Source organism: Pelodiscus sinensis, chromosome 6 (assembly GCF_049634645.1).
Source record: "Pelodiscus sinensis isolate JC-2024 chromosome 6, ASM4963464v1, whole genome shotgun sequence".
Lineage (NCBI taxonomy): Eukaryota > Metazoa > Chordata > Testudines > Trionychidae > Pelodiscus > Pelodiscus sinensis.
Window position 1 is genome coordinate 35472314 of NC_134716.1, and position 14342 is coordinate 35486655.

At 40.8% G+C, this 14342-nt stretch overlaps 1 protein-coding gene across 1 annotated transcript in view; it reads right to left on the reverse strand.

Moving 5' to 3' along the window:
- Window positions 1-14342, reverse strand: part of TRPM6 (transient receptor potential cation channel subfamily M member 6) — a 116862-nt gene that overhangs the window by 50999 nt on the left and 51521 nt on the right. The window contains exons 16-20 of the mRNA XM_075931717.1: window positions 13913-14193; window positions 11062-11290; window positions 10736-10891; window positions 5164-5304; window positions 3424-3552 (exon numbers count right to left, since the gene is read on the reverse strand). Coding sequence (XP_075787832.1) covers window positions 3424-3552; window positions 5164-5304; window positions 10736-10891; window positions 11062-11290; window positions 13913-14193 — 936 coding nt within the window. The remainder of the gene's footprint in view (window positions 1-3423; window positions 3553-5163; window positions 5305-10735; window positions 10892-11061; window positions 11291-13912; window positions 14194-14342) is intronic.

The window sequence follows — 14342 nt, forward strand, 5'->3', positions numbered from 1 at the left end:
CAATTAAAGTTCACAAGGTTAATGCTCTGCGATTTCATGATGGCTGGAATTTGAAATGAAAGAATAATGGTCATATTTCTTAGACACTCCTCCCTCCAAAAGGGTTAGTATTCTGTTGAGAAATGAATTCCACTTCTTAATTCATTCACGAATGAATATATCCCATGGCAGAAAAGAGCAAGCTGTACACAGTTGTTACGCATATGTATTTTTTGTAAACAATATGGGGTTTGTCTGGAGGAGAAATGGTTGTGACCTACTGAAATCATTTTAAATGCCCCCCGGTCATGGAAAGTCCTTGCTCCAACCCTGCTGAGATGAAAGTAATTGTGTTTTCGTTTAGATCTGACATGCAAAGATCTCTGTATTCCAATCCTGAAAAGGGAGTGTTGGAAACTGGGAAGGTAAAGATTGAAATGTTTGCTTCTTGAACTGTAAGGGTGCCCCAAAGGGATTTTCAGCTTCACTAAGCAAATGTGTGAAGTGGAATCTTTGGAAGGCCATAAATAAGACCTTTACACATTACATGATTGAGGCCAATTATGCACTGCTATGGAAGATCCAACTGATAAGGAGCAAATACAAGAGAGATTTTGAAATGTTAGGCCCTGGTCTTGCAAAAATGTATTCATATGAGTAACTTCAGGTAAATCAGTGGGACTACTTGCATATGTACAATTACTTACATGAGTATTTGCAAAGATCAGCCCTCAAGCTTCAATAGCTACTTGATACAATCGAGAAACACTGCTGCAGAGTCAAACATAACAAGGCCCTGAGGAATCAATCAGTTGCACATGTAAGACAGTGTTACTTTCCTGTAGACTAGAACTGGTACTTGGATTTAAGAAATTCTGTAAGTCAAATAGTGATAGAAATGTAGCCGTGTTAGTCTGGTGTAGCTGAAGCAAAATACAGGACTATGTAGCACTTTAAAAACTAACAAGATGGTTTATTAGATGATGGCCCACGAAAGCTCATATCTAATAAACCATCTTGTTAGTCTTTAAAGTGCTACATAGTCCTGTAATAGTAAGTCAAATGTAATAGTCTTGATTGACATGATTCCTGCACCCACAAACAAGACATGCCATATCACACCTATGACTTCTGAGATGTTTGGTGTTTCATGCTGTGATTTTAAAAAACGGATAATCTTTTATGTCCTTTTGCCACTTTAACTTCATATCCAGTCAGACAGCTTCTACCTCTGTTTCAGACTTCGTTTTCTACCCTATATTTCATCTGCCGTTTGAAAACCATAATCTCCTCTTCCTCTTTTTGCAGGGGTCAGACTTCACAGTTACTTCTGTGCTGAGAGATAAAGGTGTTCAAGCAGAATTCCCTACTTTCACTAAAAGAAATTATCTCAAAATGGCAAAGAGTATCCACTCACTGCTAACAATAAATAAAGCATTCCAATGTCATATTAAAAATATGTATGGTACTTATAAATAAACAAATATAAATAAAATAAAAATGTTTGTTTAGCTAACTACCTCAGTTAAATAAAGAGAATTTTCTCTCTCGTCTCATGAAATAACATACACTCCACTGTTTGTGCCACCTAACTCATCCAAGGCTTTGGAGTGCAGATTGTACTTAGCATAGAGGTTCAAATTTCAATGTCACTTGAATGTACCTGACAGTATATTTGTAGACGCGTCTGTATATGTGTGAAGTGCCATGTTGTCAATCTGGGGGGGCTAAAGTCCTCTATTTTTCACAGAGCATAAGGCAACATAGACAGCTGCAGTGAAAGCTTCATGCTCCATAATAAATACCTCCTTAGCAGAAAAAGTACAACATGATAATTTAAAATTGGCTTCTAGGCCATGACATCCACTAGAGTTGCCAGCTGATTTAGTCAATCAATAGCAATTAATTCTGAATACTTTTTTCATGTTTTCAAAAATTAAAATATGTAAAAAAAATCATTAATGTTTCACATTTTACAAAATATCATCTAAAGTTCATTTTTATTACCTGGCCTCTTACCCACAGAGACTGGAAGTAGACCACCTATGTATTTTACATACAATAGATCACCAAACTGCTGTAACTGGTAATAATGTCTAGTCAATGTCACAATCAAAGCAGGGACCTAGAGGTCCAATCCATATTGCATTATCAATGAACTAGTGACCCAAGACAAGATTTTCAAAAATGGGTGCCTTAATTTAGGCCAGCTATGGGCAACCCAGGCTAGTGAGTGGGCCTGCATGAGTGACCCTGCTTCAGCTCAGTGGGCTGCAAATTTGAAATCCAGTGGTGGGCAACCTGCAGCATGCATGCAGCCAACTGGGGTTCCATCTGAGGGCTGTGACCCCTCTTTGCCCCCTTCCCTGACACCTCTCAGGCACTGGAGACCCTTCACTTACCTACTCCTCCCCCTCTTTCCCAGCACTTCCAGAAATCCATGAATCAGCTGATTTGCACTCCGTCAATGCTCCTCCCCCTCACTCCCAGAGCTTGAAGGGCTGTGAATCAGCTGATTTATTGTGTTACAAAAGCACCATAAGGGGAGGACAAATAGGTAAATGTGGGGCTTCATTGCCCCAGGCATAGAGGAAGGGAGCAGAGACTGGGTGGGTGGGCCGCGGGTGGAACTCCAATGGACCGCATGCAGCCCACAGATCTCAAGTTCCCCACCACTGATTTAGGCTCTTGCACATCCACATTTAGTCATCTAAATAAGATAGATTAATTTTCAGATATGCAGGCACCTACCAGTATCTATTATAACTGATCAGAAATTTGACAGCTGTTTTCATAGAAAAAGTCAGTTTGTCATAACCAAAATAACTGCCAAAACAAGGTTGGTATCCCTAAATCTCATGACTTGGCAGCTGGTGGGTTTTTTTGTTTTTTGTTTTTAACAATTTCAGAATAATTGAAATGTTTAATTTCAACATTTTAAACAAAAAAAATCCAAATTTCCAGTTTGAAATGACTTTTTGTATTGAAATTTAAGCTAATTAGACTGAACAGTGGGCTGTTAAAAAAAGTCATAATTGAAAAGATTCTTTTTAAAATAATCACAATGAAACAACTGACTAAAATCAAAAAAGTTTTCTGTTTTTGGTTTGTGGAAAATTTCAAGACTGACTTTATAACCTAATTTGGGAAAGTAAATATGTTTAAATTCTCAAAAATATTTGAGAAGCAAGAAAACTGTTTCTTGCCCCATGATTGCTCCTACTGGCTTAGATTCCTAAACAAGGATTTAGGAAACAAAGATTAGGCACCTTCCCTTAGAAAAACAGTCCTTAGTTTTTAATTAACTAGGACCACTGAAAAGTAAAGGTCATGCATATTTCTTCTCGTGGATCCCTTGGAACAGAATTTAAGAATCTGCAGCCATTATTTATAATTTGTCTTCTAGAAATGTAGAGTAGAGAAAGTGGAAAAGGAAGAGCTCACCTCCCTGATTTTTTCCATGGCAGTCGTGAAAATGTAGATTATTACAAGCCACTCTTGCACACTAGGCCTGGATTCCATTTTGACCAACACAGTGTAGGTGAAGAGCATGAGAAATGCCAAGTACGCCATCTGCAGAACACATAATACACATTCTATATGCATTGGCAGCTGTGACAAAGAAATTAGAAACTTACTAGAAAGGGGAAAAACAAGTGCACTATTCAATTAAACAAAATTTTGTCACATTAATGGGATACTATTAAGAGCTTCAGTCCAAAAATTTCCTGTCAGCCCTTTAGATTGCTATGTCCCTTCCAGAAAATGTCCGCCAGAGCTTAAACATCATTTGTTTTTATTATCTGTATGACCATTGCTGCTAGAACTCCATTCATGAACATGGACCCCGATACAGTTAAGTGTTGTATAAACAGAAAAAAAAGACAGTCCCTACCCCAAAAAAGCTTAGAATCCTAGTATAAGAGAAGAGACAAGAGATGGGTACAGGCAGACTGATGGGAAAATACAAGGAAATAATGGGTTGATACTGTCTAAACAAGCCAAATAGACACAGAGCAAGGGAAGGAGTGAACAATGGGATGGCAGCAACTGTCATGTTAGTCCTCTCTTTTTTTTTTTTTTTTTGGTATAGCGGGGGAGGAGAATTAGTTGGAAGAGGATCAGCTACATGGATAGAAAAGTGAAGGGGAAAGGGAACTGGTCGGGGTGAGGGCAGTTTTGGAGTGAAGCTGAGGTAACAAGACTGTGGTTACACCTACACTTGAAGCTGGGGGTGTGATTGCCAGCTAGAGAACAGGAAGAAACACTCATACAAGGTCTCATTGAGCTGGCACACTAACAATAGTGAAGCTGCCATACAAATGCAATGGGTGGCTAGTCCATGCTGTCCCCTCACCGCTGCCTGAGCTACTGGGGCTATCACAGATATTTTTAGCACACTAGCTTGTGTCTACACAGGCTAGCTCCAGATGTAGACAAAGCCTATGAGGGAAGAGAAAGGTCAGAGCAAACAGATAATCAGCATAGAGGAAAGAAAGTTAGGGAATATGGTACAGATCTGACTGGTACGTCCAGGGGGTCCTGACTTAGGCTGCTTCTGTTCCTACAAGCTGGTATTTCCAGACAGCTGCTCTCTGCAGTTGTCCCCCAAGGCAACCTGGTGAGGGAAAGAGAGGCATTGCCAAGGTTCAACTGCCCCAAGGTGCATGGGTGGGTTGTCTCCCATGCACAGATCTATGTCCAGGATGGGGTTGAGGTGAGAGATGCCCCCCCCCCCACACTACGCTTCATTTTACTCCTTCCCCAACCATATTTTGAGAGTCTCTGCTTCGGCTACATCTTTAAAAAAAATCCCACTGATTTATTGTCAAAACAGAAAACATGGTAAAAAGTTTTCTGGGGCATATGCAGCACATATTCAAAAAACACGAAGGCTGCAATTTACAATGTTCAGGCAAAATGTTGCACCTGGTCAGAGCCCCACTGAAGTCAAGCCAAAGTTATGAGCTCATCCTACTGGTTCTCCAGAGCGAGAATTGCACCTACAATTAAATTGTGAGGATGAAAAATGGAGGCAGTGGCCTTTTTGGCCACCCTAAAAGTGGCTGCATTTCAGTGGTAGGTGAAGTCATTATCTCTCTCTCTCTCTCTTTCTTCCTTTAAAGGTTTAACAGATGCTTTCAACAATATTAATATCTAGTTAATCTTATTTCAATGACTAACCGTATGAAACCAGAACTTGACAATTGGAGCATTGTAGAATTCATAGACTTTTCTAATCCCAGGAAGGCTTCCATGTCCACTGTTGATGGAAAAGGTCTGGCTTTTGTCTGGCTTCTCGGGTCCCTTTTCTGCATCATAATTCTTTTCCAAAAGGAAACAGTTTTCAAGTCAGACAACAGGCTATACAAATATAACAATTCGGTACATTAGCAGAAACATGGGTAAAATTTGGAAAGGCAACTCTACAGTAAACAATGTGTGGTACATGCAGAAACAATTAGCATGTCGCAGTTACAACTGTCTTTTGCAAAAAGCAACACCAAATAATATTCTTAGCACCACACTTATCTGTAAATACACAAGATTCTTTTGAGTTTCAAAAGGATGGTCTTACAGTTAAGGACTGGGTTGAGAATCAGGAGATCTGGATCTATTTCCAGCTTTGACACAGACTTCCTGTGGGACCTTGAGCAAGTCCCTAAATAGTTTTGTACCTCACCCAATAGGTGAAATGGGGATAGCAATCATTCTAAATCTGAAAAAAAATGCAGTGACTATAAAACCACTGATGTTCACATAAAATCACTGTGATGTTCACCAGACATTACACTGGTAAGCACTGTGGTAGAAATGTAGCCGTCTTAGTCTGGTGTAGCTGAAGCAAAAGACAGGACTATGTAGCACTTTAAAGACTAACAAGATGATGAGCTTTCGTGGGCCAGACCCACTTCCTAAGATCAAATAGTGGAAGAAAATAATCACAACCATATATACCAAAGGATACAATTTTAAAAAATGAACACATATGAAAAGGACAAATCAAATTTCAGAACAGAAGGGGGATGCGGGGGAGGGGGGAAGGTAAATGTCTGTGAGCTAATGATATTAGAGGTGATAATTGGGGAAGCTATCTTTGTAATGGGTAAGATAACTAGAGTGCTTGTTGAGACCCACGCGTAAAGTGTTGAATTTTAGCATGAATGACAGTTCAGAGGATTCCCTTTCAAGTGCAGATTTAAAAGGTCTTTGAAGCAGGATGCAGGTAATTAAGTCGTTGAGACAGTGTCCTTTCTGGTTGAAATGGGTAAGCACTGTTCTTAGAAAATTTGTTATAGAAAGAAAAACTAAAGGACTGTGAAATTGTTATCTTAAGGGATTTATTGTGATTTGGATGATGTGTCTAATTAAGGGATTATGAGTGAGTCAGCACTACTCTTACATGCTTCTGGGCACACAGGCATTTTGAGGTACATCTAAACAGCACTGTAACTCGAAATAGGATACACAATTTAAGCTACGCAAATTGCATATCTTATTTTGATGCTATTTCAAAATGGCTTATTTTGTCATTTGGTGCTGTCTACACAGTGCCAAATTTTGAAATAAAGCACTATTCCGAAATGTCCCTTACTCCTTGTAGGATGAGGTTTATAGGGATGTCAGAATAGCGAGCCCAAAATAACAGGCTTGCTGTGAAGACACAGGATAGCTATTTCAGGATACTCTGGCCTCTCGAAATAGCATTGCAGTATAGACGTAGCCTTGGTGTTTACTTTGCTATTTCCAAGGAACAATAGACAAAGCCCTCCATTCACTAACCAGTGCAGATGAGCTGGCACAGGAAGGAAGTCATAATTTGCTCTTGGTATTGGCCATTGATATTTTACTACTCACCATCTGCAGTACAAGAATGAAGCAGGGGAGGAATTGTGACATACAGGGTTATCTCAGAAGTGCAATGCTTCTCAGGGCTACTGATGGCATTGTGCAGTTTAGACACAACCCATACAATTTTCTTAAAAGTCTTAATAATGGCTTCTGCCAACAGAAGAGAAAACTGTCCCACTAGAGGATATAATTTCTAGTTTCAGCAGGCTGAAGTATAATTTACAACCACATGTGAAAAACGCACTAGTACTGAATCTATATATCCTGGAACACTTCTGTAGCTTTTATATACTGTTGTTCATCTCAACTCACTTCCAGAAAATTCATAGCTAATTTTTATAGTTTATGGGAAAAGAATGAACACTCAAACCTTGATAAATTATTAAGCTAACAATATGCTACTCTAGAAAAGAAGCCACCATCCTGTCTCATACAGATCAGATAACATTCATTGTACTTTGTCCTCTTACATACCTGCAAGGGGTCCTGGCTGCCCATAATTAGAATTGGCCTTACTTCTGTATCCTAGCTGTTATCTATCCTATAAAAGGCCTTTTTGAATTTACTGTATTAGTCAGACACTACAGGCCACAAGCGCATCTAGCATTCTTCTGCCTCAGAGAGAAACACTTCAAAATTGGCATTGCCATGTCTATTGTGTTTCTAAGGAAGTTCTGGAGAAATTTATTTTATTTTAGAAAAATTGAAAGTTAATTGTGAAAGAACTGTCCCAAACTTTTATTTATTTGTATTTATTATAGGTAAGGCTAGTAGCAAGGTTGCCTTAATAACTTCTGATTATAAGTTGATTTTCATTTTGCCAAACCTGAAAATGTTCCATGTGAGATACCTGCTTCAAGCTGGAATATTCTGGAAATTTTCAGGCAAAATGGTTCAGCCATTTCAAAAAATAAGGTGGGGGGGGGGGGGGGGGATTACCAATGATAAAAAAACTGGTAATATTTTCTTTGAAGAGCTCTAAGGGCATGTCTACACAGCAGCGTTATTTCAAAATAACATGAGTTATTTTGAAATAACAGCGTGCATCTACACAGCAAGCCCATTATTTTGAAATAATTTCAAAATAACGAGCTTCTTATGCCGAATTCTGTAACCTCATTTCATGTGGAGTAAGGGAAGAAGAAGAAAGAGTGTTCTTCCTTTGACTTCCTGCAGTGTAGACCGTGCCAAAAACTGAGTTAAGCTATTTCAACTTCAGCTACACAATTAACATAGCTGAAGTTAATTTGACTTTAGCCCGCAGTGTAGAAGTACTCTAAGACTCCCATGCATTGGAGCAGAAATTTGAAATTTGGCTGGAGGTGGTCTTTGTGCCAAGGATATGACTTTCACTGCCCCTGTGAAAAACTGCCTAAATGTGGCGAAATTATAAACATGTGCTCAGTAGCAACTTCCTAGATTTATCACAGCAAAATTTCCTGAAGAGTCTGTTCACACTGGGCATGCTACAGCCACAGGATTTTCTTCCATTTGCAGCTTTGGGCTGCTGTGAAATGTGCTGGATCAGAGCACCTAAAGGAAGAACGACTGTCTCTGCTGTGCTGTCAATCATTCAATCCCTGCCAGGCTGTGGAAGTGTGGAGGAAGATGTTCCCTGATTCAACAAGGCCTGTAAAGAGAGCAGATTGGTACAAGTAGGTTGGGAAAGATTGGGACTGACTCGGCAAAGATACTTGGATTGTGAGCAGGGAAGGAAATGGGGGATGAAAAACAAGGAGTCATAGGTAGAAGGCAGGAAACTGAGACTGAAGGAGGTCATGTAATTACAGCCTGTATTGTGATGCAGTTGCATAAGCAGACAAAATTAAAGTTGCACAGGCAACCTTAACAATGGTATTTCCTAACTTTTGAGCACTTGACTTCAACAATGTTCTTCTAATATCTTTATCTGTGTGAAACACTCACACATTAGCGATTTAAATATACATACATTTTATTTATCTATATTCTTATATAGCTACTCTCAGCATATAATCACCCTAACCATCTCACAATCATTGAAGGATCTTATTCTCACAATACTGCTGTGATGTAAGGTGGTATTACCTTAGTACTGCAGATGGTGAAGTGATACACAAGATACATTCAGTGCTTTGATCAAGGTCACATAAGAAGTGTGTGCCTAAGTTTCTACTAGTACCCATGTCTCCTGAGTTCCAGACCAATGCCCCAACCAATAGCTAAACCTTCCAAATTTTTCAATGAATATATACATATTGTTTTAACAGATTATGCCAGACTCACCAAAAGCTGGGCCCTGCCATGGTGTGGGAAGGGGTAACCTGATTTAAAATTGCCTACTTGTTTAATAGCTTGTAAATCCCACTCCAGCACCAGCTAGCCATGCAGCACCTTTCATTAGATGAAGGTTTCTAACCATTAGAGGAGTGAAGTACTGGAACGGCCTTCCAAGGGAAGTAGTGGGGGCAAAAGATCTATCTGGTTTCAAGATTAAGCTAGATGGGTTTATGAAGGGAATAGTTTGATGAGATAACATGATCTTGGTAACTAATTGATCATTCATTATCAGTGGGAAATAGGTCAATGGAGAGATGATAGGAGTTACTATAGAGAACTTTCTGAGTGTCTGGCTGGTGAGTCTTGCCCACATGCTCAGGGTTTAGCTGATCACCATATTTGGGGTCGGGAAGGAATTTTCCTCCAGGGTAGATTGGCAGAGACCCTGGAGGTTTTTCGCCTTCCTCTGTAGCATGGGGTACAGATCACAGCTGGAGGATTCTCTGCATCTTGTGGTCTTCAAAGTATTTGACGGCTTCAATATCTGAGATATAGGTGAGAGGATTATTCTAGGAGGGGTGGGTGAGATTCTGTGGCCTGTACTGTGCAGGGGGTCAGACTAGATGATCATAATGGTCCCTTCTGACCTTAAAGTCTATGAGTCTATTCCAGTGTGTTGAGATACCAGTTCTCTGCTAGTATCCTCCCACCACATGCCCAAAGTTATTGTACAATGTGGATAAAGTCTGAAAATGTTAAAGCTCATTTCAAGACTGGGAAGAGTTTTTGGGGAATAAATTCCAAAACTGAAATCACCTGGACATATGTCCCCTCCCCTCTGCTAAACTCACATCCATGCCTTATCCTCTCTGATCCATACTCTGCTTAAGGGGACATGTCGGGGAGATGAGTGTGTGGAAAATCTTTTAAACTCTAAACTCAGGAACAGGCTTCCAATTCAGGTTGTCTGTCCTTGGAGTTGGGCAAACACCTGTCAAGGTCTCTGACCACGGTGCAGGCTAGATGGCCTCTCAATGTCCCTTCCAGCCCTGTATTTCTATGATCCCACTGTGACACCAGTGTGCATGAGTTTGGTGATTATATTAAAAGTCACACTGTGTCAAATTTACTTATAATGAATAGTATCTTAACAACAAATAATCCCAGTGTTTTCAATGAGGCTAGTTGAAGAATAATCAAGTAAGGAGATGGTAATATTTTTTTAAAATCTAAGGCCGTGTCTCCACTTACCAGAGGATATACAATCTGACGATTGATTTTTCCAGAGTTCAATTTAGTGGGTCTAGTAAAGACCCATTAAATCGAATGCAGAGAGCACCCTTGTCAGTACTAGTACTCCTTGCTGTCAGGAGTAAGGAAAGTCAACAGGAATATTTCTCCCATCAGTCTTCCACTGTGGAGATAGTGCTGAGCTCAGCTTAAGATATGTCAACTCCCGCTACATTATTTACATAGCTCAAACTGTGTACCTTAAGCCAACCTGCCGGATTTAGAATAGACCTGGCCGAAGTTTTCTAACCATTGCAACATTTTAAGACAAAAAGTTTTCAATGGACAACTACCACCCCAGATGTTATCCCTGTTATGTGAAAATAATAAATGGTAAAGGCGATGCCAAACTAACCAGAGAAAACTCATCTTTAGTAGTGGATGGGCTCTGATCACTGTGATGCCATGTGAACTGATGAAAGTCCTGGAGCTGCGGCACATGAGACATTTCTGCCTTGCTTTTAAATTCCAGCATCAAGATGGTAGGAGGCAGAAGAATACTTAGAATGACCTAAAAGAGAAACACAAGTCTAAGGAGGTGCATTCAGCATGCATGCTGGCTTTAATGGGCTACTTGTGTCAGCATTAAATGAGGGCAAAACCTAGCTATGTGTAAGGGCAGCATATGCTTCAGCATAAGCTTCCTCTTCAGGTTTAGATGTGGCACTACTGTGAGTTTACCTTAAACCAGGAGTTCTTCCGCATCTTCAGGCGTCCCATCCACATATCAGTTAGTAACATCTGTGTGCAAGTGTGCGACACAAAGGGCCGCAGCCCCACTGACACGGCCAGTTTCAGGCAAGTTGAGTTGCTCCAGTTTTTCAGCTCATAGGTCAGTAGTTTCATGGCCATCTGCTCATTCTGTTTGAATGCCTTATCCAGCACATCTAAAGCAAGCTGTCCAAATTCACTAGGACAGACAGAGCAACACAGAAAAACAAAATCACTCTTTTGCAGTAAGGAGGAACAATCACCCCTGAAAACGATCATGGGTCATGTCTCTAATTCAGAAGCTTCTTTCATATATGGCAAGATACAAAATTGTATTAACTATGACTTCCCCATCTCTTCACACGGTCTCAGCACTGCACCCAGATTACAAGTAATTTGGGCAGTAAAGCTAAATCTCTCCTATCAGAGGGGTAGCTGTGTTAGTCTGAATCTGTAAAAGCGGCAAGGAGTCCTGTGGCACCTTATAGACTAACTGAAGTGTAGGAGCATAAGCTTTCAGGGGTAAAGACCCACTTCGTCAGATGCATGTCAACATGCATCTGACGAAGTGGGTCTTTGCCCACGAAAGCTTATGCTCCTAAATCTCTCCTGTTAACCACAGGACTTACTATACATTCCTGGTCCCTGACCTTTAATTATCCTCATTGGGTGATTTCACACACATGCCATAGAGTTCAGCCTATTATTTCATGCAGTAATGCACTTGCCAGCACAGTAGAGAGGCACCCTGTATAAGCAGCCTTAGACTGAGTTTAATCCTGAGTACTTTTCAATTGGAGTTTGAAGATGCTTAGCACCTTAATGAATAAACTTTGCTTTAAACAGAGCCCTATAATTGCATGTAAACAAAGATACTTTGTCCTTGAGCTCTGAATCTGCTCCATTATGGCTCTGAAAGTACAGTACATTACATCAATAAACTTCAAGGTGCACCGCCTGATAAGGGAGCAGTTGTACATTTCCTGATTTCATGACACAGAAACCTAAATACTGAATGTTCAATAGTTATTCAAAGAGTGAAACTAAAATTTAAAAATTGAAGGACACAATAAAATCGCTTGGACTATTCTACAAAGTAACTTCTTTGATTCTTTCCACTATGATATCAACACTTTTCTCCCTTCAGCCTTACAGAGACTAGGATTTAAGGTGGGATATTAGTACATGATAAGTAACACACATACACTATTAGAAGATTTACCCAGTGTTGCTCAAATCTGTAATTCAATGTTTGTTTCATGGAAAATAAAATGAAATATAAAATATCTTCATTGAAATCATTGCTCTGGGGTGGGGTTGACGGGTCAGCATGCAGGCTGCCCTGGGGAGAGCCCCACCCTCTCTCATCAAAGCAGCTTAGAGCCAGGTGAGAAGCACTTCTCCATGGCTGCTGCAGCTCCAGCAGGCACAGATGGGGAATGGGTGCATGTGCCCCAGTTAGGGCAGGTCTAGGTTCATCTCCCCCTGTGCTCCACAACCTGAAAGAGGAATGCAGCAAACTGTGCACTTTCCCTTTGCGTCCTGAGGGAAGGCTACAGCCCATAATGTTCCCGTATGAATTGTGGGAGAGTGTCAGCCTCCCCCCTGCCCTCCCTAAAAAGTGCCGGGGGGCAGGATGGGAGGCTGAGGGCTGGGGCAGTCCCAGCAGAGGAGGTGCCCCCAGCCAGCCTCTTTTACCTGCCTGTGATTCTGTCTCTTTTCTGGATAGTTTTATGAGAAGCAATCCCATTACAGGCACATCCCATTTTCCTGGCACAACCAAACCCTTATGTTACTTTAAATTATGGCAGCTGCATACCAAATTTGGTGGTCCAAGCTATTACTATTTAGGAAGAGTTCTTCGACAGATAGACAGAAAAGCCTTATGTAGACATGGCATATGGCCTTAATGCATGCTAAACTGGTAAAGTTAAATCCTAAAGGGCAGTGTAGGCTTTAATTTCACCAGTTTAGCTTGATGCTACAGACAATTGTCCTTTTCAACTTTAGATATTTCACACCTGCTAGTTAGCTAATATATGCCTACAACACTCCTTTAAATTCACATGTAGACAGGCCTTTCTGTGTGTTCTTTGTATATTAACCTGAGCAGGTAGCAAAAAGTGCTTCTTGTATATTTCACAGCACACGCTGCCACTAATCTTATAGGTTAGCTGATGGAAAGAAGAATGTCTCATTCAGGCTATGTCTACACTACGAGTTTTGCTTCAAGAGCCTATGCAAACGAAGCACAGATTAGCATCTTCTCGCACTTCATTTGCATACTCTCTTCCGATCCGTTTTTGCGCTAGGAGTTTTTGAGCAAAAACAAGCAGTGTGGATGTTTCCTTTTTGTGCAAGATCCTTATGCCTCAAACACGACCTCAGTGGCCACCAACCAGTAGATCAGGATCTACTGGTAGTTCCTGGAGCCTCTGATAAGTGATCCTGACTGGTTTGGTTGGGAGGCTGTCTTCAGCTGCCTCTCCCCACATTGCTGGGCTGCTCCTGTCCTGCCTTTCTTCCACCCTGCCCTGCTTGCTGTGCAAGGTGGAAGAAGTGGAGGAAGGGGGCACGAAAGTCAATGTTTCCATGTCCCCTATCTACACAGAGTGAGCATGGTGGGGCCTCAGAGAAGGGGTGGTGTAGGTGCAGGGCCTCAGGGAAGGAGGCAGAGCAAGGGTATTTGGGTTTGAGGTAGATCCTGGATTGACATAAATTCAAAACATGATCTTGTGCTTAAAAAGGTTGGAAACCACTGGCTCTAACTACTCTAAACACTGTAGATTTTTATTAATTGTAGAAAAGGGAGAACTCCTACTCTGAGTACTTCTTCAGTTCTTCTGAGGTGTCATCCACCATGTTGCTCTGTTTGGCTTCACGTGCCATTGCTCTGTAGAGTTTGCAAGCCACGACTGCCTTGATCATGGCTTCTTCTCCATGCTGCCAGAAGAACATTGCCATCTTCTGTCTTTTCATTAACACTGCCCAAACCAAGAGGTCATTATAGGGGTACACAAAGCCAGCTGACTCGTGGTCCTCTAAGAAACTGAGTTCATCTTTTGACTTCTTCCTAGACTTATGAAAAGCAGTTGTCTTTTCCTGTAAAATAGCAGAAAAAATCAGAGCAAGTTGCCGCATCCTTTAAATCCATGTAATGCATTAGCAATTTGATTGGTCCTCAGCCATTATATAGATGAACACTAGAAGAATGGCTAAGATAATATTTAGACTATGAAGGTAAGTAACTG